This window comes from Agelaius phoeniceus, chromosome 28, assembly GCF_051311805.1.
Source record: "Agelaius phoeniceus isolate bAgePho1 chromosome 28, bAgePho1.hap1, whole genome shotgun sequence".
NCBI classification, from domain to species: Eukaryota; Metazoa; Chordata; class Aves; order Passeriformes; family Icteridae; genus Agelaius; species Agelaius phoeniceus.
The window spans coordinates 3,513,627-3,540,821 of NC_135292.1; the positions used below are offsets into that span (position 1 = coordinate 3,513,627).

The following is a 27,195-nucleotide window of genomic DNA, read 5'->3' on the forward strand; positions in this document are numbered from 1 at the left end:
AATATTATATCTTTTATATTACATATATAATTATATGTAATATAATATATATTATATATTATATAATTATATTATATATATTATATAATCATACATTATATAATTATTATATATAATATATTTATATATTAATATTATATGTCTGCTGTATTAATTCTCTTAAGTACTGTGTTAAATATAGTTTTAGGTTATAAAAAATGTTAAAATAGAAACGATGCTATGTAGGATTCTTTTTTTACAGAAAGGACTCGCAGTGAGATAGCCGCCACAGGACACCTAAATCTTTCAGAGAAAAAGAATTTCTTGCCCTCTTATCAGAAGAAATGAACTTCTTTCCACCTCGAAGGCGCTGTTAGGATTCGGAGGAAGAAGGTGGCACTGCCCAGACAGAATCCTGTGTTTGAATGGAATTTATGCATCATGGATGAAGTGTATGAATATGCAACGGGCTGTTATTTTTAAGGGTTAATCCTTTGTTAACGGGTTCCTTTTTCGGGTTCGTGCTGCCCAGAAAAGGTACCCAGACCTCCATAACCCTTTCTCTCTATTGTCTCATATTGTCCTAATTCAAATTGTCCAAATTATTATTTCTCTAATTGTATTGCTATTTTTATAACCATTTTATTACTAATGAACTTTTACAATTTCAAAATCAAGTGATTGGCGTATTTCACACTGCACATCTCGCTCCAGGGCTGCTTGTGCTGAACCTTTCCTTGCACAGCCCTGAGGATTCCCCCAGCCCGGGCTCCCAGCAGCTCCAGGCCCGGCCAGGAGGAGCAGCAGGGCCAGGGCTGGCCGGGCGTCCCCCCAGATGTGGCCCCCGCTGGTGGCACAGCCGGACCCTTGGGAGGCTGCCTCAGGCTTTATTGTCCACCAGCATCCCAGGAGGGAGCAGAAAATCCTCCTGCAGACGCTGATTCCGGAGGCTCCCAGCGCTTCCTTGTCTCCGGGAGCTTCTGCCAAGCCCCAGGGAAACCTCGGTGCCACATTGTTCCACAGCCTCACAACGCTCTCCTGGCTCCCGTGAGGTCCCTCTGGGTCCCGCTGCAGCCTTGGCTCCATCAGGGTCTCCTGCCTCCCATCAGGGTCTCCTGGCTCCATCAGGGTCTCTTGGCTTCCATCAGGCTCTCCTGGCTTCCATCAGGGTCTCCTGGCTCCATCAGGGTCCCCTGGTCTCCATCAGGGTCTCCTGGCTTCCATCAGGGTCTCCTGGCTTCCATCAGGCTCTCCTGGCTCCATCAGGGTCTCCTGGCTCCATCAGGCTCTCCTGGCTTCCATGATGCTCCACTCTGTCCCAAGGGGCATCCGTGGCTCAGCTTTGGAGCCCTGCAAGATCCAAAGGTTCCCCCCAAAACACACCAGCCCAGGGACCCCCAGGATATTTGGGCTGAGCTCCCACTGCCCAGGCACCTGCATGGAACCCAAGTGACCGCTGGGACTCCATGGAATGTCCTGGAACAAACTGTCCCTGGTCAGACAGGGGTGCCATGGAACACAGGTGCCACTGGGACACGGACACTGCCCATGGAACCGAGTGTCCATGGGGACAGAGCCGGGCCTGATGGAACACTGGAGAACACTGTCACCCAATGGAATCCATGGAACCAGGTGTCCATGGTGACACTGGAGAACATTGTCACCCCATGGAATCCCATGGAACCAGGTGTCCATGGTGACACTGGAGAACATTGTCACCCCATGGAATCCATGGAACCAGATGTCCATGGTGACACTGGAGAACATTGTCACTCCATGGAATCCATGGAACCAGGTGTCCATGGTGACAGAGCCGGGCCCAATGGAACCTACTGGAACACAGGAGAATATTGTTACCTGTTGGAACCCGGGCTGCTGAGAATTTCGGACTTTCTGAGCTGACAGACACTGACCCCCAAGAGAACACTGCATTTGACCTGAGGCTGTGGAGAAGGCTTCCAAAATGGAATGATGGAACTGGGATTATGGGTGTGGAGTTTGAAAAGAAGGGTATAATATCACATGGTGGACAACTTGGAGTTTAAGGTTTTAGAATATAGTAATATATATAAAGCAAGATGGAGGTTTTAGGGTGGAGGCTGATTCTTCTTCTTCTTCTTCTTCTTCTTCTTCTTCTTCTTCTTCTTCTTCTTCTTCTTCTTCTTCTTCTTCTTCTTCTTCTTCTTCTTCTTCTCCTTCTCCTTCTCCTTCTCCTTCTCCTTCTCCTTCTCCTTCTTCTTCTTCTTCTTCTTCTTCTCCTTCTCCTTCTCCTTCTCCTTCTCCTTCTCCTTCTTCTCCTTCTCCTCCTTCTCCTCCTCCTCGTCCCTTATGTTGGGCACGGGTGATTGGTTATTGGGTTAAAATTAAAAACAATTTAGGTGTCATTTCTTAATTGGACAGTTTATCCTCAAAAGACCTTGCAGAGAGAGAGATGGGGCTCCATTTTTACCTTGTTAGCGAAGTGCTGTAGAACTCACAGCTTGTGAGACTGTTCTAGAGACAAGAGCTAATGAACACCTGAGTCCAAACAAGAAATGCTGTCTTGGGATTTCATCCCGACCTTGGCAGAAAAGAAGCAAAAGAATTGACGGTTACCCCACGGAATCTCATGGAACCAGGTGTCCACTGTTTCATGGTGCAGCCTCAGAGAGTGGTGAGACCCTTGTGTCACCATGGAATATCCTGAAACCACAGCTCCCCTGTGACAAACCTGGGCTTTATGAAACCAAGGACACCGCTGGGATGCAATGGAATCTCAGGGGACCAAGGGTCAGCTGTCAACACATCAGCTTCTCAGGAAACCAAGGCAAACACTGTGACACAGAGAGGGGCCCTCATGGGACCCAGGAGACCATGGTGACACCGTGGTGGGATCTCATGGAACCAAGTGTGAATTGTTACAGGACCCAGGAGACCATGGTGACACCGTGGTGGGATCTCATGGAACCAAGTGTGAATTGTTAGAGCACCCAGGAGACCATGGTGACACCGTGGTGGGATCTCATGGAACCAAGTGTGAATTGTTACAGGACCCAGGAGACCATGGTGACACTGTGGTGGGATCTCATGGAACCAAGAGCCCAGAGTTTCACAGCTCAGCCTCAAGGAGCGCTGGAGACCATGGTGTCCCAAAGGGAACACATGGAACAAAGGCTCCTTAGTGACACAGCAGGGCCTCATGGAATGCAAGAGATCATCCTGATGGAATGGAAACTCATGGATTCAAGGGTCCACTCTTTTGCTGCGTGGCCGCATGGAATGCTGGAGACCATTGTGGCACCATGGAAACGAATGGCACAAAGGCTCCACTGTGACCCAGCAGGGCCTCATGGAACCAAGGACACCGCTGTGATACAATGGAATCTCATGGAACCAAGGTCCAGTTGTGGCAAAGCTGGGCCTCGTGGAACCAAGGACACAGCCATGATGCAATGGAATCTCTAGGATCCAAGGATCAATTGTCAACACATCAGGTCTCATGAAACCAAGCAGAACATTGTGACACAGTGGAATCTCATGGGAGCAAGGCTCTGCTTTGATCAAGTGGGACCTCATGGGACACAGGTGCCACTGGGACATTGTCAGGCCTGGTAGGAACAAGACACCACTGTGTCAGACCAAGGCCTCATGGGACCTAGGAGAGCCCTGGGACACAATGGAACTGATGGAACCAAGGGCCCATTGTGACACGGCAGGGTCTCATGGAACCCCTGTGCCACTGGGACATTGCCAGGGCTGGTGCAAGCAAGGTTCCACTGTGACAAAGGCAGGCCTTGTGGCACCCAGGAGACCATTGTGGGACAATGGAATCTCATGGAAGCAAGGCCCCATTGTGACAAAGCGCGGCCTCATGGAAGCCCAGTGCCACTGGGACATCTCCAGCCTTGGAGGAAGCAAGTGTCCATTGTGACACAGCACAGCCTCAAATCACAGGAGAGCAGAGGGATGGAGCCATGGAATCTTGGGGAACCAAGTGTCAATTCTAAACACAGCGAGGACTCATGGAACCCAGGAGACCATTGTGATGCTGCACTTTGTCACAACGGGGCCGTGCTTCTATGAGGATCCATGGGCCCACAATGTTCTCCTGGGTTCCAGGAGGCCCCGCTGGGTCACAATGGCCCCTTGCTCCCACGAGCCACAGCACGGTCCCCGTTGCCCCTGGGTTCTGTGAGGCCCTGCTGCGTTCACAACTGACACTTGCTTCCATGGGATTCCATTGCGTCACAGTGGCCCCCATGTTTCCATGAGGTTCTGCTGTGTCACAGTGGACACTGAGTTCCACAAGAGCTGGCAATGTCCCAGTGGCACCTGTGTCCTGTGGGCCCCACTTTGCCAAAGCAGAGCCTTGGCTCCATGAGATTCCAGGCTGTCCCAATGCTCTGCTGAGTTCCACGAGGCTGTGCTGTGTCACAATGGACACTGAGTTCCACCTGCCCTGGCAATATCCAAGTGGCCCCTGGCTTCCATGAGGCCCCGTTGTGTTTGCAGGTGACACTTGGTTCCCCAAGATGTCATTGTCACGCTGCTCTCCTGGGCGCCCTGAGGCCTTGCTGTGTGTGAGAAATGACCGCTACTTTTAAAATTTTAAGGGTGATTCAACCTTGAAAAAAATGACAACAAAGGACTGAAACAGGAGAAATCACAGCACTGGGAGCCCTTCCCCACCCCGTGGCTATCAGCCACATGGCTCCTTCACAAATTGGCTGCTCCTCCTTTTAGACTTTTGGTGTTGCATCAGGTAATCCTAGCTCCACCCAAAGTCTGTCAGGTAACTCTTTGTGGCCGTCCATTGGTGGAGAATGCTTTCTTGCAACCTGACTGGAGAGCAGGTGTTGCCATGCCTGCCTTCCAGTGACAAACCTGCCCTCCCCAAATGCCCCAACCACCAAGGCCATTACAAGGGGAGGGGAAGAGGACTATGGGGGACAGATGACAATAACATCACTACACATCTTAACACACACATAGGATCTATCTCCTCACTGTGAGACCCAACTATGACATTACTCATCTGTAACACTGTGCAATAATGGAGCCTTGTTCCTACCAGACCTGGCAATGTCCCAGTGGCACCTGTGTCCCATGAGGCCCCACTTGGTCAAAGCAGAGCCTTGGCTTAACAACTGACCCTTGTTTCCTTGAGATTCCATTTGTGAAAAACACGTTCACTCTCCTGTGAAAATGTACAAAGTTTAATAAAGGACAATGGGAGACCAGGACCATGGAGCAAAGGTTATTACGGCCGGGTGCATCTTGGCAGTCAGCCAGGAGCACCCTGTTACCTCGGGGATCCCCTGAAATACCTTTCCCCTTACATCAGCCTGGTGCATATTCATAGAGCCTCATGCATATCCATAAACTACTTTACATATTCCAGGAATGATTTTACATGGCCCCTCCTTGGGTCTGCCTTTTCAGAGCATGTGTGTTTCTTGGCTGTGGTTTTGGCTCCTTCTCTTTATCACCTCCAGGTTTTGGGCCTTGGTGCACTCTGCCTTCAGACAGGGAGTGCTGATAGTTGGCAGATCTGTACAGGTGTCCTCATCCTGGGTGCATTGGATGTTATTCCATCCAAGCAGGCAGTTTAACACAAGCAGCAATTTCACTAAGCTTAATTAACAACAGAAATAAAAACTCTATCTGTAGAACAAAGTAACTTTTACATCACACATATAAAATCCATTTTAATATTTGCAAAAAGCCAATATTATGATATTTATCTATAACAGGGTGAAGGAGCCCTGGCCCAGGCTCTGGCCCTGGGGCACACGGGGACGCTGCCGGGGGGTCCCTGTCCCCCTGTGCCACCCCCAGGGCCCCGGCCCCCCGTGCCCATGTCAGGCTCTGGGGTCGATCTCGTGGAACATCCTCTGGGGGAGGCTGCGGGGCCCGGGCCGGGGGGACCCGGGGGGACAGGGGACCCCACTGTGCACGAGCAGGGTTGGACTGCTCTGGGGGGAGCTGTGAGGGGGCCGGGGCAGAGTGACCTACCCAGGGACCTCAGACAGCCATCTGTGATGTCACACAACCCCTGTGACGTCACAAAGCCCTCGTGGTGTCACACGGCCTGCAAGGCCTGCAAGGGTCACTTGTCCCCTCCTGGCTCAGGCCCAGGGCCAGCAGCCATGGCCAAAGCGCTGCCCAGGTTGGCTCTGTCAGGGCTGTCTTGCAGCTGCTGCCCATCCCTGTGCCCTGTGCAGCCCAGGCTGTCCCACGGTGTCCCTGCCCTGGCCTCTGTCCCTGCAGGCTCTCGGCATCCCCAGGCTGCCCCACCTGGCTGGGCCCTTCCTTTGCTGACAGCTCTGCCTCCTGCCTGCCCCTGCCTGCCCACACAAAGCCTGGGGCTGCTCCAGGCTCCTGCTGAGGACGTGCTGCACCACAGCCCTGCCCTGACAGGGAAATTCCTTTCTCCTGCAGCCACTCTGGGCCTCCCCAGCTGCACTTGGCGTTGATTCTGTCTCTCTCTGACTGTTTTCCACTATGTCAAAAGGATCCACCATCCCTGAAATCGCTCTTTAAACACTCTCATGGCTCTGCTCCACTGTCCTCAGTCTCCACCCCACTGAGCACAGAGCTCCTTTGTCCCTATACAGTGCTCATGGGCCCAAGGCCTCCAAACCCCCACTCCTTGGGACATCTCTGGGCCCTCTCCAAAGTGTTTCCAAATGAAAACATTCGGCTGAGGGTCTAAAGAAATCACCAGAGGACAGGGCCAGCCAGACCTGTCTGCCCGGGCTACTTTTGTCTGGGAGCAATCCTTGGATATACAGAATTTGGGAGGCCAAATTCTAATTTTGGCCATGGTCCCTGGACAAGAAGGCCGGTTCTTTTCCATAGGAATGAAGGAACAGAGTCCCAGTGTTTCAGGGGCAGATGAGAGGTGACCACCAGAGGCCACGGCCAGCCAGACCTGGCAGGTTTTGTTTGGTGAGATACCCTTGCAAATAGAAAGTATTTTAGGCAGAGTACCCATTTTGACAATGACCATCTGGAAAGTCAGACAGCTCTTTTCCATAGCAAGGAAAGCAGAGAGCCCCAGTGCTCCAGGAGCTGATGAGAGGCAGCCCTTGACATGCCAAGATCAGCCAGAGCTGTCAGGTGGCCCCTGGGAGGCCAAGCCAGCCAGAGCTGTTCCATGTTCCCTGGGTTCCATGGGGCCCCACAGTGTCCCAATGGTCCCTTGCTTCCATGGGGCCCTGAGGTGTCATAATGTCCCCTTGGTGACACCAGGCCCTGAAGGTTGGAATGGTCTCCATGCTTCCATCAGGCCCCACAGAGCCACAATGGTCTCTGGGTCCATGGAGCCCCTCTGTGTCACCATGGCCCCTTGGTTCCCTGGGCTCCAGTGGGGCCACAATGATCCCCTAGGTTCCCTGGGCTCCAGTGGTGCCACAATGATCCCCTTGGTTCCATGGGCTCCAGTGGGGCCACAATGATCCCCTTGGTTCCATGAGGTCCCCACAGTGTCCCAGGGATCTCCATGGGAAGGAAAGAACCCAGCCCCACTGTTGCAGGCGCAGCCACCAGAGGCCAAGGCCAGCCAGCCTTGACGGTACTGGAGCAACCCTTGGATATTGAGAATTTCAGAGGTGGAATCCCAATTTCAGACATGGACACTGGAGGAGAAGGATGGTTCTTTTCCATAGGAAAGAAAGCACAGAACACCGGTGGTGTCTCAGGGGCAGATGAAAGGCGGCCATCAGAGGCCAAGGCCAGCCAGACCTCTCTGTCCTGGCAGCTTTTGTCTGAAAGCAACCCTTGGATATCGGGAATTTGGGAGGTGGAACCCCAGTTTCGGCCCTTTCTGCATGGATAAGAAGGACGGTTCTTTTCCATAGGAAGGAAAGCACCCAGCCCCAGTGTTTGGACAGCAGGGGAGCGGCACCCCCAGGAGCCCAAGGGCAGCCAGACCTGTCTGTCCTGGCAGCTTTCACCTGGGAGCAATCCTTGGATGTACGGAGTTTTGGAGGGGGAATCCCAGTTTTGGCCATGGTCAAGATGGGTGGTTTTGCCCATAGGAAAGTAAAGCACAAAGTCCAAGTGTTTAGGAAGAAGATGAGAGGTGGCCACCCTCAGGCCAAGCCAGCCAGCCCTGTCTCTCCTGGCACCTTTTGTCTAGGGGCTTTCCTTGGACATTGGGCATTTTGGAGGTGCAATCTCAGTGTTGGCTGTGGGTGCCTGGACAGGAAGAAGAGTTCTTTTTATAAGGAAGGAAAGCACCCAGCCCCAGTGTTTCAGAGGCAGATGAGGGCCAGCCCTCAGGAAGCCAGGGCAAGCCAGACTTGTCAGTGCTGGCAGCTTTTGTCTGGGAGCTATCCTTGGATATAAGGAATTGCAGAGGCAGTTGCCCAGTTTTGGCCATGAGTGCCTGGTTGAGATGGAGGGTTTTTTCCTACAAGAAATAAAAGTGATAGTGGAGCCCTGGAAAATGTTAAAAATAGTCTTTGAAAATATTGGGCTTTGTGTTTTCTCAGGTCACTGCACCTGTGTAAGCAGTATGATAAAAGATATAATTGTTAGATGTGGTGATTTTTTAGTAATTAAATATAATTATTCTATAACCATAAGAAGAATTGTGAGAAACTCTGTTGGAAATTTAAAGGGGGCTATGTTTAGCTGAAATCTGTGTATACAATAGAACAATTTAAGTTTAATAATTACATGAAGGTTATGTAATGATAGAGGATAAAACACGTTCACCTCGAATGTATGGTCGGAATCAGATTTGGGTGGAAACTACCCCGATTCCCAGAGCTCTTGAATAAAAAGCACCGCATATAATCGCTTCTGTGATTATGTGTTTCTGAACGCTAACATTTTGGCGACCCCGGATGGGACCCTGCGGGTGCTGCTGAGCGAGTTTCGCGACTCGACCGCGCTCCAGCCGGCACCGAGGGATTCTCGGGGAGCTCGATCGGCCGCGACCGCTTCTGCCGCTCGCCACGTCCCCGGGAGAAAGGTAAGGTGCTTTTTACTTTGGTTTGGGTGCCTGCCAATGAGACGCAGCGAAAGCTACGCTTGGTTGGGCTAAAGGAATTTCTGCTGGTACAAGCCCAGGCGCCGTCCCATAAGACAATCGCGAGAGCGTTGCGGGTTCGGCAATTTGTGGTATATTTGGAATGGAGAAACTGAAAGGGATTTTGGGCAGCAACACCTCTATCCCGCAAAGTTCTCCTTTGGGGTGCTTATTAGCACATTGGAAACAGGGTAATTTTGGGGAAGAATTACGTAAAGCCAAGTTGATTGATTATTGTAATACATGGTGGCCAGGATATGCCTTGGAGTATGGTGAAAAATGGCCAAAATACGGGACTCTGCAATATAACACTATTTCGCAGTTTATGTCGTTTTGTAAACAAGAAGGAAAATGGGATGAGGTTCCGTATGTTGATTTGTTTTTCTATTTACGGGCAAAGCCAGAATGGCAGGATGAATGTGGATTAATGATGGTTAAAACATCTGCAAGCAATAAGTGTGGGGTTTGTGAGGAACGTTGTTTAGAACACTTGGCGTTGAAAGAAAGCCTGAGTAGGGAAAATTATACAGATATTGATTTACAGGTAGCTCCAATAGGAACAAGAGAACCTAACCCTATCCCACCTGTTCCATCTGTCCCTATCCCACTGCCTGCTCCTACCCCACCTAGTCCTGAACCGGTCTCGTCTAGTACACCCTTCCCTCTTTATTCTCCTCTCCCATCGTCACCTGATCCCTCTTCCTCGGAAGATGAGCAAAACCTAACTGTGGCAGGAAGGAGAGAGAGAGAATCAACGATGGGGTAGCCCACAGAACCAGGAGTCGGTCTAACCTTGCCCCAGTTATGGATAGAAAAGACATAGGCAGACAAAAATGGATTGTAATTGCCCCCTTGCGACAAAGTGTAGGAGTGGAAGGGCCAGTATTTATAAAAGTGCCTTTCTCTCCTGCAGATTTAGTTATTTGGAAACAATCAGCCAGAATTCATAGAGAAAATCCTGATAAAATGGCATGAGTATTGAAAATGGTTATAAAAACCTCAAAATCCTGACTGGGATGACATACAATAATATGTATAATAATATTATATATATATAAAATTATATATAGTATAATAATATATCTAATATATATCTATATATAATATATTAATATATCTAATATATTAATATTAGATACTTTGATGGATTCTACTGAGAAAGAGACGGTACTTAAGGCAGCCAAAGAAAGGGTAAGACAGAACATCAGAAATGGATTCGTAACAGGGAATTTAGATGAGAATTTCCCAATTGAGGATCCAAATTGGGACCCTAATTTATTTTGCGGTATGGGGAGACTACGGAAATATCAAGAGTGGATCCAAATAGGAGTTCAGAATGCTGTGCCCAAAACTATAAATTGGTCTAAACTATACAAAGTTCGACAGGAAGGAATCTCCCACTGCGTTTTTGGAGAGGCTTAAGGAGGTAGCAAGAAAATATACAGATCTCCAAATGGACACAGCACAAGCAAAGGTTCAGCTCGCTCTCATATTCTTGGGCCAGTCACAGGACAATATTCATAGAAAATTGCAAAATTAGAAGGGGAAGAACGAAGGAATTTGGATAAGCTACTTGAGGTAGCCTGGAAGGTATATAACAATCGCGAAAGACAAGCGAGTAAAAGGCAGCAGCAGAATCTGTTGGCAGTAATACAAGGAAAAGGGAACCCAAATTTCAGGGGATGTAACAGGAATAGTCAAAATAGGAGACCAGTCAGGCAGGGGTCAAACCTAAATCAATGTGCGTATTGCAAGCGGGAGGGGCATTGGAAGAGACAATGTCCAGACTTGAACAACCAGTTTCACCAGGGCAATCAGTGCCAGCAGGTTACCAAGGGGATGGTTTTGGGGGAGTATACTGGCTGACTAGACACAGAGCCAGTAGAACAAGTTAAGGAACCTGTTATAAATAAACAATTAGGACATAAAGAGGTCAAATTTCTAATAGATACAGGAGCTACTTACTTGGTATTGAATGATTTGCAAGGACAAATTGGGGACAAGCAAACAACAATAGTCGGTGCTACAGGGAAAGAGGAAAAACGGCCATTCTTGCAACCCCTAGATTTGTGTTTTGGGAACAAAGTTATAACACACAAATTCCTATACGTACCTGAGTGTCCAATTCCGCTTTTAGGGAGAGATTTGCTAGAGAAACTTGATGCGGTAATAACCTTTGAAAATGGAGAACTTATACTGAAAATATCTGAATCAAAGACGGGACAGATATTAATGATCAAAGAAAAACCTGTTCCCTCTACCCCTAGGGAGGTAGGAGATGCAGTGATTCCCTCTGTATGGGAGACAGATATACCAGGGAAATCTAAATTGGCACAACCAGTGCATGTAGAGTTAAAAGAAGGGGCGAGGGCTCTACAAGTCAAACACTATCCCATAAAACCAGAAGCATGGCAAGGAATAGTAAAGATTTTTGAGAAATTCTTGAAATACCGAATTTTAGAAGAATGTGAATCAGAATTTACTACACCAATATTTCCAGTAAAGAAGCCAAATGGTGAATATAGATTAGTGCAGGATTTGAGAGCAATAAATACAATAACAAAGGACATTTCTCCAGTGGTAACAAATCCTTACACACTGCTAAGATCCGTAAAAGAGATATATAAGTGGTTTACTGAAATTGATTTAAAAGATGCCTTTTTCTGCATCCCCCTTGACAAAGAAAGTAGGAAACTGTTTACCTGTGAGTGGGAAAACCCAGGGAATGGGAGAAAGACCCAGCTCACCTGCACACGATATAAGAACTTGCCGACCCTATTTGGAAACCAACTGGCAAAGGAGCTGGAGATTTGGACCGAGAGTGGGCAAGTACCAAGAGACCAATACCTGTTGTTGCAGTATGTTGATGATATACTAATAGCTACAGAAGAAAAGCAACCTGTATAAAGGTAACCATTGAGATTTTAAATTCCCTGGGAATGGGAGGTTATAAAGTATCCAGAGGAAAGGCACAAATTGCCCAAATCACAGACTGTGATCTACCTGGGATGTGAAATTTCACAAAGGCAATGAAAACTAGGCACTAACCGTATCCAAGCTATTTGTGCTATTCCAGAGCCCCAGAATCTACATGAGCTGCGAGTCTTCCTCGGGATGGCAGGATGGTGTCGCCTGTGGATCATGGACTATGGACTGATTGTGAAACCCCTGTGTGAAGCTCAGAAGATGCAGCCATTCACCTGGGGCAAGCCGCAGAAAGAAGCCTTCCTAAAATTAAAGGAAGCACTGACAACTGCTCCAGCATTAGGGTTACCTGATCTGTCTAAAGATTTTCAGCTGTTTGTCCATGAAAGGCTGCGCCTAGCACTAGGAGTCCTGACCCAAGGTCTGGGAAGCTGGAAAAGGCCGCTGGGCTACTTTTCCAAACAACTTGACAGCATAAGTGCCGGGTGGCCTCCATGTCTGCGGGCAGTCGCAGCCACTGTGATGCTGATACAAGAAGCCAGGAAGCTCACGATGGGAAGGCACATAGATGTCAATGTACCACACATGGTAACCACTGTCTTAGAGCAGAAGGGGGGCCATTGGCTATCCCCAAGCAGGATGATGAAATTACAGGTAGTCCTGACTGAGCAGGATGATGTCACATTAAAAACAACTAACCTTTTGAATCCAGCTTTGTTCCTAGGTACCACAACTGAAGAAGGCCCATTAGAGCATGACTGTGTGGAGGTAATAGAGTACACCTACTCAGCAAGAGAAGACCTGAAAGACGTCCCACTAGAGCAGCCAGAGTGGGAGCTGTTTACAGATGGGAGCAGCTTCGTGGAAAACGGAACCAGATACGCTGGGTATGCGGTAACAACAGTCAGTACAGCAGTGGAGGCAAAGGCATTACCACCAAATACATCTGCCCAGAAGGCAGAACTGGTTGCCTTAACCAGGGCCCTGGAATTAAGTGAAGGGAAAAAGGCAAATATCTGGACTGACTCAAAATATGCTTTTGGAGTGGTGCATGTACACAGAGCACTGTGGAAAGAAAGAGGACTATTGTCCTTCTCTGGGTATGCACATTAAACATCAGGATGCAGTCCTGCAATTGATAAAATCAGTACAAAAACCTAAACAAGTGGCAATCATACACTGCAAAGCACAGCAATCAGGAAACTCCAAAATCTGTGAGGGAAATCGAAAGGCAGACTGGGCAGCCCGACAGGTTGCTCGAGAGGTGCAAACAACAATGGCATTGATACCTTTAAAGCTTAATGTATCCCAATTCAATTTGCCTCCAGAACCAAAATATTCAGTAGAAGATGAGAGACTGGCACGTTTGCTAAATGCACAAAAGAATTCAGAGGGATGGTATGTGACTGCACAAGGACAGATAGTGGTACCCCCTTGATAATGAGAGAAGTTGTACAAATTAAACATAATGAATGTCACTGGGGAGCAGAGGCATTGGTAAAATTGCTAAAGCAGAGTTTAATTTCAGTACAGATGTTAACAATGGCAAAATCAGTAATGTCAAAGTGCGATATCTGCTTGAAAAACAATCCAGTGGCTGGCGACAGGCACAGCTAGGAAGAATTCGGATAGGAATAGAGCCAGGAGACTATTGGCAGGTAGATTTTGTAGAACTGCCAAGAACTCGAGGATACAAATACCTGTTAGTGGGGGTTGACACATTCTCTGGGTGGCCAGAAGCCCTTCCCTGTCGCACCAACCAAGCAAAGGAAACAGTAAAGTGGTTACTACAGGAGATTATTCCCACGTTCGGGGTACCCCTAGGGTATCATCAGATAGGGGGCCCCATTTCATAGCTACAGTAGTAAGAGAGGTAAGTAGATTGCTGGGGATAACTTGGGACCTCCACACACCGTGGAGACCCCAGTCGAGTGGACAGGTAGAGAGGATGAATCAGACACTAAAGAGGCAAATCAGTAAAATATGCCAAGAAGCCACATTGCAGTGGCCCCAGGCTTTGCCAATAGCACTGTTGAGGATTCGGATAAAGCCTAGGAGTGGGATGTCAGTCAGTCCTTATGAGATATTGCATGGGAAACCATATGAATCTCCTGAGCCTAACCCTAATGTGCACATCACAGGAAAGCAGGAAGTGTATAATTATGTTCTGTCTCTCGGGAAAACTTTAGCTCGGCTCCGGAGCATCCTCGTGTGGAATAGACCGCTGACTCTCGAGAACCCAGTTCATAACATACATCCAGGAGACAAGGTGTACATCAAGAACTGGAACGAAGAACCGCTGAAAGAAAAGTGGAGTGGGCCCCACCAGGTACTGCTGACCACCTTTACAGCAGCCAAAGTAGCCGGCGTGGACCCCTGGATTCACTACACCCGAGTGAAGAAAATCCATCCTGGATCACGGCCTGTGTAAACTGTGGAACCAACAAGGCTGCAGATAAGATGTGTTTAATCACTTTGAGAATGCTATCAGTAATTGTGCCAATGTTATGGTCATTAATGTCTTTGGGATGTGGAATGCAAAAAGATCAACTAACCACTCTTCATTCTAGAATGAAGAGAGAGGTACAAGCAGAAACACAGGTGATAAAGGTTTCTAATGCAGTTTGGGCTGAGAATGTAATGATTGGATTAGTCAAAGACTTTGCCAAAATGCAAAACACCTGTAGAATAACTGCCTGTCTGCCAATACCAAAGGGCAGCAGGAGACCCAGTAAATTGGGGAATCATAACATCAAAACTACCTGAAATACAAAACAACAAAACAATTCCATGCAAACAGGTACCTGAGTCGAGGCAAGTAGTCAAGGAAACTTGGGAGAAAATAGGAACATGGATGAGACCCATGGGCCAGAAAGACTGTATTCTAAGTGATGGCACACTAGGAACCCCTATGGGAGAATCAGCAGGCATCACACAATGGCAATGCTATTTGCCACACTATAAAAAGATTACAGAAAACGTTACAGAAACCACTCTGGTATGGAAGTGTGAGGCCAAGGATCAGAAAGATCAGACAGAGCCTTGGGACAGTGCGTGGTCTGTGAGTATCCTTCAAAGATTCCAATGTATGGCAAACACCCCTTGGTGCATTAAGTGGGAAGGCCCCGAGAATGAAACAGATCCAGCAGTAACAAACACTGCCACCAGTAGCAGAACGAGGGCAGACAAAGTAAGTTGGTGGGCATGTAATAAAACTTATGACTGCACTTCTGATGATGCAGAGTTAAAGCAGATGCCACCCCTGGCAATAGCCCTACAAACTGGCTGTGCTTGCAGAGGGATCAAACATAAACAAGGCAGAGGGAATTATAAAGCAGCTGTAGGATGTACCAGGAGTACAGTCCGAGGTCCAGGACAATTTGTATGGGCAGCAAGCGATGGCACCTGGACAACACATCTGCCTGTAGATGGGAAAGTAAAGGAAATTACTTTAGGCCTCCCAACCTCATGTCCAATTTGGAAAAAGTCCCCATTTAACAGAAAACATGAACTTGTGCAGATAAGAGCAAGATGAGAAGTTCTAGACAATGAAAATCCAGATGACACTTGGCAAGAACCCTCTGGTGGAGTGAAATTTGGGTGGGCCCGAGAGTCTTTGCTTGGTCCTACAGCAAACTATCAGAGTAGAAGATGCTGTACAAACTTACAGGTCAGGTAGATAGACTGGCAAGAGTCACCCGGGAAGGATTTAAAGAATTAAACGTACAATTACAAGCCACCACAAAAATGACTTTACAAAATCGATTAGCCTTAGATTTGTTACTCCTGAAAGAGCATGGAGTATGTGGATTTTTAAAGGGACAAGTTGGTCATTGCTGCGTTCACATCCCAAATGTAACTGCAGATGTAGAATGTGACATCAATCAGTTGAAACAAAGAGAGCATGAAGCACAAGAAGAGCAAAAGGATTTGACTACGACCTGGCTAGGCAAAATCTTTAAAGGGCTAGGGTGGAATGTGAGTTGATGGATTAAATCTATCATTGAGAGTGTGATAATCTTACTAATTGTATTCTTAGCAATTTGGTTAGTTCACAGCATCTTGAAAGGAGAGATACAGAAGAAAACGTCCTGGAACCAGAAGATAATAAAGGCTCTGACACGAGATCCACGCCCACCATCTTCTGGTTCTCCAGTTCGTGACAGCATCCACGACAACGTTTACATCAACCATGGACTTGAAGAATGTCAAGAATAAATTGAGAAATAAAGGACTGTATCAAGTGAAAACATTTACACCTATAGTGAAGTGAAAATGCTTTCAAAGGGGGGAGAATGATAGTGGGGCCCTGGAAAAATGTCAAAAATAGACTCTGAAAATGTTAGGCTTTGTGCTTGCCAGATCATGTGAAATTGCACCTGCGTAAGCAGAACATGATAAATGATATAATTGTTAGATGTGATGATTGTTTAGTAATTAAATATAATTATTGTTTAATCATAAGAAGAATCATGAGAAACTATGTTAGAAGTTTGAGGGGGGCCATGAGGAGCCCATGCTTGGCTGAAATCTATGTATACAATAGAACAATTGAAGTTTAATCATTAACATGAACGTTATATAAGGATAGAATATAAAAACATGTTCATCCCAAACCCATGTCGGAGTCAGATTTGGGTTGGTACCCCTGACACCCAGAGCTCTTCAATAAAAGCACCTGCATATAATCATTCTGGTGATTATGTGTTTCTGAACACTAATATACCCAGTAAAGTGTTAAACCCTTCCCAGTTGCTGTGCATGAGGCTCTATGAATATGCACCAGGCTGATGTAAGGGGAAAGGTATTTCAGGGGATCCCTGAAGGTAACAGGGTGCTCCTGGCTGAGTGCCAAGATGCACCCGGCTGTAATAACCTTTGCTCCATGGTCCTGGTCTCCCATTGTCCCTTATTAAACTTTTTAGATTTTCACAGGAGAGTGAACGCATTTTTCACACTTTTGAATGGCTGAAGTTTTTTCATTTTTCACGGGAGGGAGTTTTGAAGAGCTGCAAGTGGCCAATCTGCCTGCAACAAGGACCATTCCACGGGCTCTTGTCACCTTTCCCGACAGGTCTGCTGCAGCTCATGGAGGGTAAAGCCCTGGAGGCTCCTTATGGGCGGTTATGGACGATTGCAGGCAGCGCCTCCATGCCCTGGATCAGCGGTGCCCACTCCTGGGAACCCCCACGTGTTCCAGTTTCTGTGAAGCTGCCTGTGAAAAACACGTTCACTCTCCTGTGAAAATGTAAACAGGTTAATAAGGGACTTTAATAAAAGTTTAATGGGAGACCAGGACCATGGAGCAAAGGTTATTACGGCCGGGTGCATCTTGGCGCTCAGGCAGGAGCACCCTGTTACCTTCGGGGATCCCCTGAAATACCTTTCCCCTTACATCAGCCTGGGGCATATTCACAGACCCTCATGCACAGCAAACTTTTCCCCCAAACTAGTTTACGTTCCAAGAACTCGATGACTAAAGTACTTCAGATGAAAAATATCTAAAGAAACTACCATGCAATCTAACAGATCTTAGTAAACAATTCATATTACAAATACACTAAACACAAGACCAAACACCACTATAATTTCTCAGACATTTCAACCAAACAATTAAACTTTAATAACATCCTTAAGTACTCTTGAAAAATTAAAATTATTTTTAAAACATTAATTGTGTGCGGGTGGTTTTATTTTGATAATGATTTTTGGATTGTTTGGGTTAGATGATTTAAAAAATGGGATTTTTATAGGAATTGAATCAGATGAAAAGGTGGCACTCTGCAAACAGAAATGACTGAAAATGAACAGGACAGAAATCAGTAACTCTGAAAGTTTTATTTGCTATCAAATACATCCCACACACCCAGGCCCACACAATCCCCATCCCACTGCTCCAAATTGAGATCCCACTTCTCCCAGTCCCCTTCTAACCCCATTTTACCCTGGTGGCTGTGGAATGGATTGAGTTTGGCATGGGATTGAGTTTTTTGAGGAGGGAACAAAGAATTTGAGGTAGGATTGAGCCTTTTTGGGTTAAAATTCAGTTATTTTCAGTGGAATTTGAGTGGTTTTGAGGGGACAGATCCATCCCTCTTGGCTTCTGGAGTAGAGAGAGATGGAGAAGAGAAAAAAATTCAGGCCAAACCAAAGGACAAGCAGGCAGGTGTGTTCCCAACATGGATCACAGGGAATGTGAGTGACCAGGGCTGTGCCCAAAGTGCCTCCTCCAGTGGGGGATGGAGCTGCAGCAGCGCACGAAGCTCTTCCCGCACTCGGGGCACTGGCAGGGCTTCCCTTACCGGTGCCTCCGTTGGTGTCGGGTCAAGTGAGAGCTGCTGGAGAAGCTCTTCCCACACTGGGGACACTCGTAGGGCCTCTCCCCAGTGTGGATGCGCCGGTGGGTGATGAGGGTGCAGTTGCGCTGGAATCCCTTCCTGCAGTCGGGGCATTGGAAGGGCCTCTCCTCTGTGTGAATCCGATAGTGCTGGAGGAGATTGGAGCTGGTCTGAAACCTCTTCCTGCACTTGGAGCACTCATAGGGTCTCTCCCCAGTGTGGGTCCTCTGGTGGCTGATCAGCTCGGAGTTCCACCTGAAGCTCTTCCCACACTCCACGCATGTGTGCGGCTTCTCCCCATCATGGAGCTGCTCATGGAGCACCAGCTCCGAGCTCTGCCTCCATCTCCGGCCGCCTTTCCGGCCCAGGCTGCCTCTTTCCCCCTCACATCCCCGCCATCTGCGTTTGCAGCCCCTCCTCGTGCGGCATCTCCGGGCCTTTTCCTCCCCGTTGGCTTCCTGCGCCGTGGAGCCGCTCAAAACGGCCTCTGCCACCAGGTTCTGCCGCGGGCATTTGTCCTCCCTGCTCTCCATGCTCAGCTCCTGCTCTGGGCAAGGAAGGACAAGGACAGCATGGGATTTGCCTCCGTGCCACAGGCAAGGGCATCGAGATCCCCCCAGGCCGTCTCTGGGGACGCAGTGCCCCCTCTTGGCTCTCCCCATTTCGGGATGCCGGGGCTCTTTGGGCTCCCGGGCTCCCTTCTCCCCTCATTCTCTGCTCTGCGCTGCAGCGGCTCCAAGGAGTCCCCCCTGCCCCTCTCCAGGCTCTTGAGGCTCCCGCCAATGGCGGCGCTCCCCCCTCTCTGGCCTCCCCACTTTGGCCTCCTGGGGGACACAGGGCTCTGCTCCTCCAGGCTGCCTCTGCCGGCAGCCGCCACCGCCACCGCCCGATGTCCCCCCGAGGGGCCTTTTCCGCTCAGCCTTGGACTTCTTCATTCTCCAAACATCCCCCCAAAAACCCAACCCAGGGACCCCTGGAATATCCGGGCCGGGCTCCCCCTCCCCGCTCACCGGAGCCATGGGGGGGGGGGGCGATGATCCCACAGGTGGGGGCTGCGAATTCAGGCAGGGATCGAGACCGCGTGGCTCCCTGAGCTCAGCCTTGATCCACCTTTGTCCCTCCTCTTCCTCTTCCTCCCGCTCCTCCTCTGTCCTATCTCCACCTCCCTCTCCTCCTGCCCTCTAACCCCGCCTCCTTCACTGCTCTTTCTCCTCCCGCTCCTCCTCTTCCATCCCCCCTCCTCCTCCTCCTCTCTGTCTTATCCCCACCTCCTGCTCCTTTTCCATCCCGCCCCTTCCATTCCTTCTCCCCCTCCTCCCCCCTTACCCACCTCCTACTCCCCCTCCATCCCTGCCCTTCCCTCCTCCTCCTCCTCCCCCAGCAGCAGCCACACCCTCGGTGCCCCGTTCCCGCAGCCCTCGCAGCCCGCGGCAGCAGCGGCCATGGAGCCGGGCCAGGTCGGCATGGGCAGCGCGGGGCTCTCGGCTGCTCCCAGCCGCTGCGGGCGGGGGGAACCCGGCCCGGGCCAAAGGAGAGGCAAACTGGGCAAACTGGGGGCAGATCACAAAGCTAAGGATGCAGCAGAAAATGGAGCTGAAAGAGTTATTTTAATATTAACTCCAAACGAGGAAAAACTGGAAATTCCAAAGTTTAGGGAAGCCAAGAAAAAAGAATTAAACAAGATAGGAAATGAACAAGATAAATCAGGGAAATAGAAACTTCTACATGGAAGACAATTACTTAATAAAATGTGCTTACTAGGAAAAGATTAGAAAACGTGCATCAGAAACCCCACTGGCGTACTCAAGCTTTGTGTGATCATTTTTTAAGGAATTTTGGGTGCACTGGGATTTTTGGTGTAACAAAGCAAGTCATTGAAAGATGCTTAATTTGCCAAAGGATAAATAAAAAGGTGATGAGAAAAACAACATTAGGAGGTCATGAGTTAGCTCGTTGACCATTTCAAAATATCCAAGCAGAAGTTTAGATTTGTTAGGTTCTGGATTTATTTGGAAAAAAAAACCATTTAATCTAGAAGAAAGAGAATATGCCATATGTTAGACAGGAGATTTTAGGGGAATAAAAATCTTTGAAGTATCAAAAACACCCGAGGAAAAAACCAAGAAAATAAAAAGGGGAAATGAAAGGGAGGGGAACAAGAGGAAAAGTCAGAAAGAGAGTGGGATCCTCTGCAGCTCTTGCCCCCTCCGTTGGCGGCCGAGGCGCCTGTCCCGGGTCCCGGCTCGCTGCCCGCCTCAGCTCCGCCTGCCCCGGTTTCCATCCCAGGTGCGGGCTCTCTGCCCAGGGCAGCTCCACCTGCCCCGGCGCTGGCGGTGAATTTGTGTGCCCTGGCCCCACTGCCCGGCCCGCGGCCGCTCTGCCGGCCATGCTGGGCAAGATGGGGTTGCTCTGTCCTGCCGCGTGGGCCGAGGTCACCGCGCCGACCGCACCGAGGGCGGGTCCCAGCCATCCCATCCCCGGCTGCCCTGCCCGTGCCAGCTGCGCTGGGCACTGCCGCTGCTGCTGCCGGGGTCTCCCACCTGCCTTTTCTCTGCCGGGAGCTGCCGGATCAGCCGCCATAAGCCATGTGGGGGCTGCCCACGCTCCGGCTCGGCCTCCACGGGAAGATCCCCCTCTGGCCATTCCGGCAGCAGACCCTGCCCACACTCCGACCGAGCCTCGGCGGGATATCCTCCCCTGACCCCTCCTGCTCTGAGTTACGTCCCCTTGGTAACCACAGCTCCTGCTGTTCAGGGAAACGCCCTCTCTCTACAGGAAGCACCTTATCGAAACACTAGGAGCTCAGTTAAAAGGCAGCCCTCTCCAAATTCTTTCCCAAAACACGGGAGAAAGGCTACAGAAGGTAAAAAAGTGAAAGAGTTAGATGAAGGGATTGCTCTATTGCCGTTCAGAGAGGTTCCCATGGCAGGGATGCGCTGCCCCGCCCCGCGGGAGCCACCGGCGCCCCTGCCGGCCGTGCCCGGAACTGCACCCAAGGGGAAAGCGCCGCGGCCGAAAGGCCGGGACCGGCTCCGGGCTCTGTTTGTTGGCACTGCCGGAGCTGTTTATACACACTACTATTATTATATTATACACACTAGTAAAGAACCGTTATTCCTAATCCCATATCTTTGCCTGAGAGCCCCTTGATTTCACTATCCTAAAAATTAAGAGGGAGGGGGTTTGCATTCTCCATTCCAAGAGAGGCTTTTTCTGCCTTCCCAAGCAGACGCCTGTCTTGTAAAGCAAGACAAGCACCCACAGGCACTGAGGGGGGCTGCAGGAGGGGCAGAAGAAGGCCCTGCAGCACTTGGGCACAAAGGCCCAGCAGGTGAATGCAAGAAGGGAGCAGCAAAAGGCCAAGCTGAAGGCAAAGGCCAGGGCAGAGCTCCTACAGCCCCTGAGGGATCAGCCCCAGGGCCCAAGGGGGCCCCAGCACCCAGGGCACGGCTCGGCCACAAGCACCCGGCAGAGGCATTGCCCTCCTCGGCAGGGCACAGCCCACCCAAACAGCCCCTGGCAAGGAATCAGGGCTCCGGCTGCAGGGCACAAGGACACTGCAAGCAGAGACAGCAGCACCCTCAGGACCAGCAAGTCCAGCCCGTGATGGACATGGATTGGCAGGGCTGTCACAGCTCCCATCACACCAGGGACCCTCCACACTGGAGCCCTTGAGAACATTCAGGTGGGTCTGCATTGAGAGGAGGCATTTTCTGATGGACACAGGGGCCTCTCAATCTGCTCTGAATCTTAGACCTAAAGGGGAAAATAGTACAGGAATATTTTAATTTTTAAGGGAATGAGTGGGAAAGATGAGCAGGTATGATTTGTTCAACCACTATTAGAAGCTGTGGGGGATAGGTTTGAAATAAATGAATTTCTTTTTCTTCCTCCTGTGATTGTAATTAACTAGGAAGGAGTTTGAGAGCTGGATTTTAATACTGTAAAAAGGGATACAGAGGCTAGTTCTGTTGTACCTCTGTGTCTAAAGTCTGACAAGGCCTATGCTGAAGTGAACCCAGAAGTGTGGGCAGCCCCAGAGAAATACAGAAAATTAGATATGGAGCCTCTACAAATTAAAGCAACCAGGACAAGCACTACCCTGTTCCAAGAGAGGGAAGGAAGGGCTCACAGCCTGGTATTGAGTCCCTGTTAAAGGCAGGGCTTTTGGAGCCAAGGGTGTCTCCCTACAACACTCCTATCTTGCCAGTCAACAAACTGGATGGATGGACACAAGGGGGAAACACAGAATTTTCAAGTGTTAAAATTAAGATTAACTGAGGCGAGTGGCCTGGGCCTTCCAGACAGGGAAAAAGAATTTGAATTATAGGTGGACGTTAAACAGGGTCTTGCCAAAGGAATTCTTGTGCTAAAATGTTTAACCCAGTGGCCAGAGAGCAGCCTCATTGTCTGCAGAATTGTGCAGCCACAGCTTCCGTGGGAGCAGAGGCCTGAAAACTGATGACAACAGGAGGATCTCCTAGAGTTCAAGTCTGGCATCAAGTTAAAGCTTTGACAACCAAAAGAGCCTCTAAATGGATGAGCAGGGCTCGGTTATTACAGTATGAAACTTGTTCAGTGGCACAGGAGGATTCAGAACTGAGGACAGGGCAAGGGTTTAACCCAGCCTCCTGTTTGAACAGCCTGGAGAGGGGCTGGCAAGGAACCCAGGACTGCACTCAAGGGACAGAGCTCCCGAGCCAGGCTGGGAGAGATTGATGGGACATTCCCTGGCCTGAGGGAGACAATGTGTTTGTGGATGGCTCTGCAAGGGCAGCAGGAGGGAAAAGAGCTACAAGACAGGCTGTTATTAAGGAAGGGGAATCAGACCAAGCGCAGGTCACCGCCCCATGCTCAGCTCAACCCGTGGAGCTGTGGCTGCTTGTAAGAGCCTGGCACTGAAATGCCCTGAGCAGGAAGGCTTCAAAATCTTCTGCTGACACCATGGCACCTAACAGGGGGGCAAAAGCAATTCTGACTGCTTCAGCAAGCACTGGATCACTTATTAACCTATTTCTAAAAGAAATAATTCAAAGATAATGGATTGTGGAAGCAATAGATTCAGATGGGGAACTCATTTTACAGGAAAGACTCTTCAGGGGGTTATGGCAGCTTTAGGAATACAATGGGACCTCCATAACCCCTGGCAAGCCCAGAGCTCGGGTTGGGTAGAAAGAATGAATGGGGAAATAAAGAAACACCTTTGGAAGCCGGAGATAGAAACCAAGATGCCATGGATACAGCTTTTGCCATTGGCTTTGGCAAGAAAAAGAGCCAGACCCAAGGCAGATATTCAATTATCTCCCTTGGAATTCATGTCTGGAATTCCTTACCTGGGCAATTCTCCACCTAGTGCAGGGTGGAAATAAGGGATGTAAATGTAAGGCAGGCTGTAGCCAGGATCCTGTCTCCTGTGGAATCTCTCCCCCAGGAAGCTGGGCTGGCACAGAGCCTGCCCTGGGACTTTGCTGTTGCCAACACCCAGCCAGGCCATCGGCTCCTGCCTAAGGAGTGCAAAGCAGCACCACTGGTGGCCAAGGGGCCCACGCCAAGTGTCCCTGAGGCCAGAAACAGCCGCCAGCACAGCTGAGCACGGGGGGACCCCTCAGCCTGGCCTCAGGGGCTCTGAAGCCCCGGAGATTTGCACTTCCCGCCTGCAGCAGGACCATGGGAGCCGCCCTGAGCCTGCCCTGAAGGCAACGCAGCAGCAGCCAGGGCTCCACAGCGGGCCAAGCCCCTGGGCCTGCCCACAGATCCTCTGCTCAAACCCTCGGGAATCCTGGCCACCCTCCCCTGGCACCTCCAGCCACTGCGGCCAAGCCTCGCTGCCACTGCTGCAGCTCCAGCGCTGGCTGGGCCTGCACTGCCACAGCTGCTGGGGAGCACCGCGGCACAATTCCACCCTGGGGCTCACTCACACCCACACTCTGGGCTGCCTGCGACTGCACTGCTGCAAAATGTACCCATCCTGCTTCTTTTAAATCTTATTTCTCTGCTCAGAAAGGTTTCTCTACTCAAAGGTTTGCCTTTGGGAAAGAAATTTTAAAGGTTTTATTTAAGGGGTTCCCAGTCTGTTCGGATGTTAAACTCATCTCCACCACTCAATGGAGATGAGTTTAACATCCGACCAGACTGGGAATAGCCCAAAAGACACCCACAGAGATAACGACCAGCAACAAAACATCAACGCCCCGCAGCAAACAGCAACCAACAGCTACCCCAGACACTGCCCCCGGCACAGCTGGAGACACCTGGTCTGGAAAAGGCTGAGAAGGAAATCCAGGAGTGTGGGCGGAATTCACAGCAGAGGGGAAGAAATCCGAGTCTAAAAGGAAACCAAACACTAAAAACTTACACGACTTGGAAGCAATGAACATTAAAGCAGTGGATTTAGATTGGTTCAGACTACGTAAAGTTTAGGAAAAATCGAGTAAAACTGACATGTCATGGAATGATGTTTTCTGCACAGCCGGGCTATGTGTGGATGAAAGTATTTCTGTTGCACATCCTGGCCAGAACCAAGCAATGCCTTGACTCTCTCACACTAAAGAGATTCTTGGAGAGTTTTTGTTTTCCCTACAGTTTCAGTGATAAGATTACAACATGAGAAACATTTTTTATAATAATCCTACTTTATATTGTCAGGTAGGTTTGGGACAGAAGGGTGAGAATCAATTTTTGGTCAGGGTTTTTCCATGTTCGCCTTTATGTTGCATTTTGCAAAATTGAAGAGCTTTAACCGTGATACTTTTAACTCTTAAATAGTTAATACTTTTTTTAAAAAAAGCAGGGTGAAGCTGCAAAGGGAAACAGCAAATGGAGAATGGTGGGAAAACTTTACTATAATTAAATGGGGGGGAATTGAGATGAGGGACTACATTTTGTTCGTCATGAAAAAGAGACCAGTGTGTTACAAGAGTTGTCTGCTGACTATTTCTGTACTACTTCATGAGATATGAGCTACAAGGATACCAGGGAAGGGGTTGCAGGAGCCCACACATAGTCCCACCCAGCCAATGGTACAAACAGATAACTCACAGAGATAACGACCAGGGAAAAGCTGGGGAAGGGGCAGGGGCAGATAAACAGTCTGCAAGGCAGGACATTTGCTTGCTTAAGCTTGATAGGGCACAGTTTGCAAGGCAGGACATTTGCTTGCTTAAGCTTGATAGGGCACATATTGCGTTAATCATAAGATTTTGGTAATTTTCCACGGAGAAGTCACCAAATAAGGACATAGGGTGAAGAAGACGCGGCTGAGGAAGACTCCGCAGCCTTTATCACCGACCACCAGGAGACAGAAGGATGACCCCCTAGCAACAACCAGTGCAGGCGCAGAGAACTCCGAGATAACATGGACTCCTGAAGGATGGAGAGGATAAAAGGACTGAATCAGAAACTAGTTGGGGCGGCAGTAGGTGGAGCGGAGACTCCCCTGTCGCCCAGCGCTGAGCCTTTGCTTACGTAGTATAACTGCTTCAATAATTAATAAATTCTTTGATTGGAAATTACTCGTTTTGAGTCAATTTTATAACAATGGGGTGTCCAGGGGGTCCCTGTGCCCAGGAAAGGGGGTGCACGGGCCCCGGTGTTGAGGAAGGTGGTGGGTGGGGGCTGTGGAAGGCAGGAGTGGGGGTCCAGGGGGTGCTGGGGTCAAGGAAAAGCGGGGGCTGGGGTGTCCGAGAGGGGGAGGGCCGGGAAAGGGGGTGCAGGGGGGCATTGGTGCTGCATGAGGGGGTGCAGGAGGGTCCCCGTGCTGGATAAGGGGGTGCAGGGGGAGGTCCCTGTGCCTGAGAACGGAGGGTTTGGGAGGGTTCCAGTCTCAGATATGGGGGTGCACGGGGGTCCTGGTGCAGTGGAATGGGGGTTCAGGGGGTCCTGGTGCTGTATAAGGGGATGCAGTGGGGTCCCGGTGCCCAGGAATGGGGGGTTCAGGGGTGCCGGTGCCAGATAATGGCCTGGCTGGGATCTGGTGCTGGGAAAGGGGGTGCAGGGGGTCCTAGGGCCAGATAACGGGATGCACTGGGGTCCCGGTGCCCAGGAATGGGGTTCCAGGGGGTTCCATTCCCGAGTTCCGGGGTTCAAGGGGTCCTGGTGCCTGAAAATTGAGGTTCAGGGGGTCCCGGTGCCGGATAAGGGGATGTAGTGGATCCCGGTGCCCAGAAATTGGGGTTCAGGGCGGTTTCCCTGCCCGGGAATGGGGGCTCAGGGGGTTCCAGGCTGCAGATAAGGGGGTGCAGGGGTTATCGGGGCTGAGGAAAGGGGGTACAGGGGGGGTCCCAGTGTCCCGAAATGAACGTTCAAGGGGGGTCTCTTGACCCCCTGGAACCCCAGGGGACCCTCCGGGATCCCCTGGAACCCCTTCCAGGAAGCGCCGGGAATGAAGAACTGGGGGGACGCCGAAATTTGGGAGATCTGGGGGTCCAAAAGCCGAGGAAAAGGGCGGGTCTGGGGTCTGGGAATGACGAGGTGGCCGGGAATGGGCGTGCAGGGCTTCCCAGAGCACTGACGGGGGTGCGGAGGGATCCTAGGCCCGGATTAGAGGGGGCAGGGGGGTCCCAGTGCCCAAAAATTGGGGTTCAGGGGGTTCCCGTGCCGGGGAATGCGGGTTCGGGGGGAGTTTCCTTCCAGGAATTTGGGATTCAAGGGGGTCCCGGTGGCCGGGAATTGCGGTTCCGGGGGCGTCGGTGACCAGAAATGGGGATTCAGGGGGGTCCTGGGGCCACATGAGGGGGTACAGGGCGGTGCCAATGCTGGGCAAGGGGGTACAGGGGGGTCCCTGTGCCCAGAAATGGGCGCTCAAGGGGGTCCGCGTGCTCAGGAATGGGGGTTCAGGGCGGTCCCGGTGCTGAAAAAGGGTGCTGAGGGGGTCACAGGACCGAAAATGGGGGTTCAGGGGAGTCCCGGTACCCGGGAATGGAGGTTTAGGGAGTT

At 50.0% G+C, this 27,195-nt stretch overlaps 1 protein-coding gene across 1 annotated transcript in view; it reads right to left on the reverse strand.

Annotated features, from left to right (window-relative positions):
• Positions 1-27,195, reverse strand: part of LOC143696059 (uncharacterized) — a 186,038-nt gene that overhangs the window by 100,495 nt on the left and 58,348 nt on the right. The window contains exon 3 of the mRNA XM_077191265.1: positions 18,439-18,600. Within this exon, the coding sequence (XP_077047380.1) occupies positions 18,439-18,600 (162 nt within the window). The remainder of the gene's footprint in view (positions 1-18,438; positions 18,601-27,195) is intronic.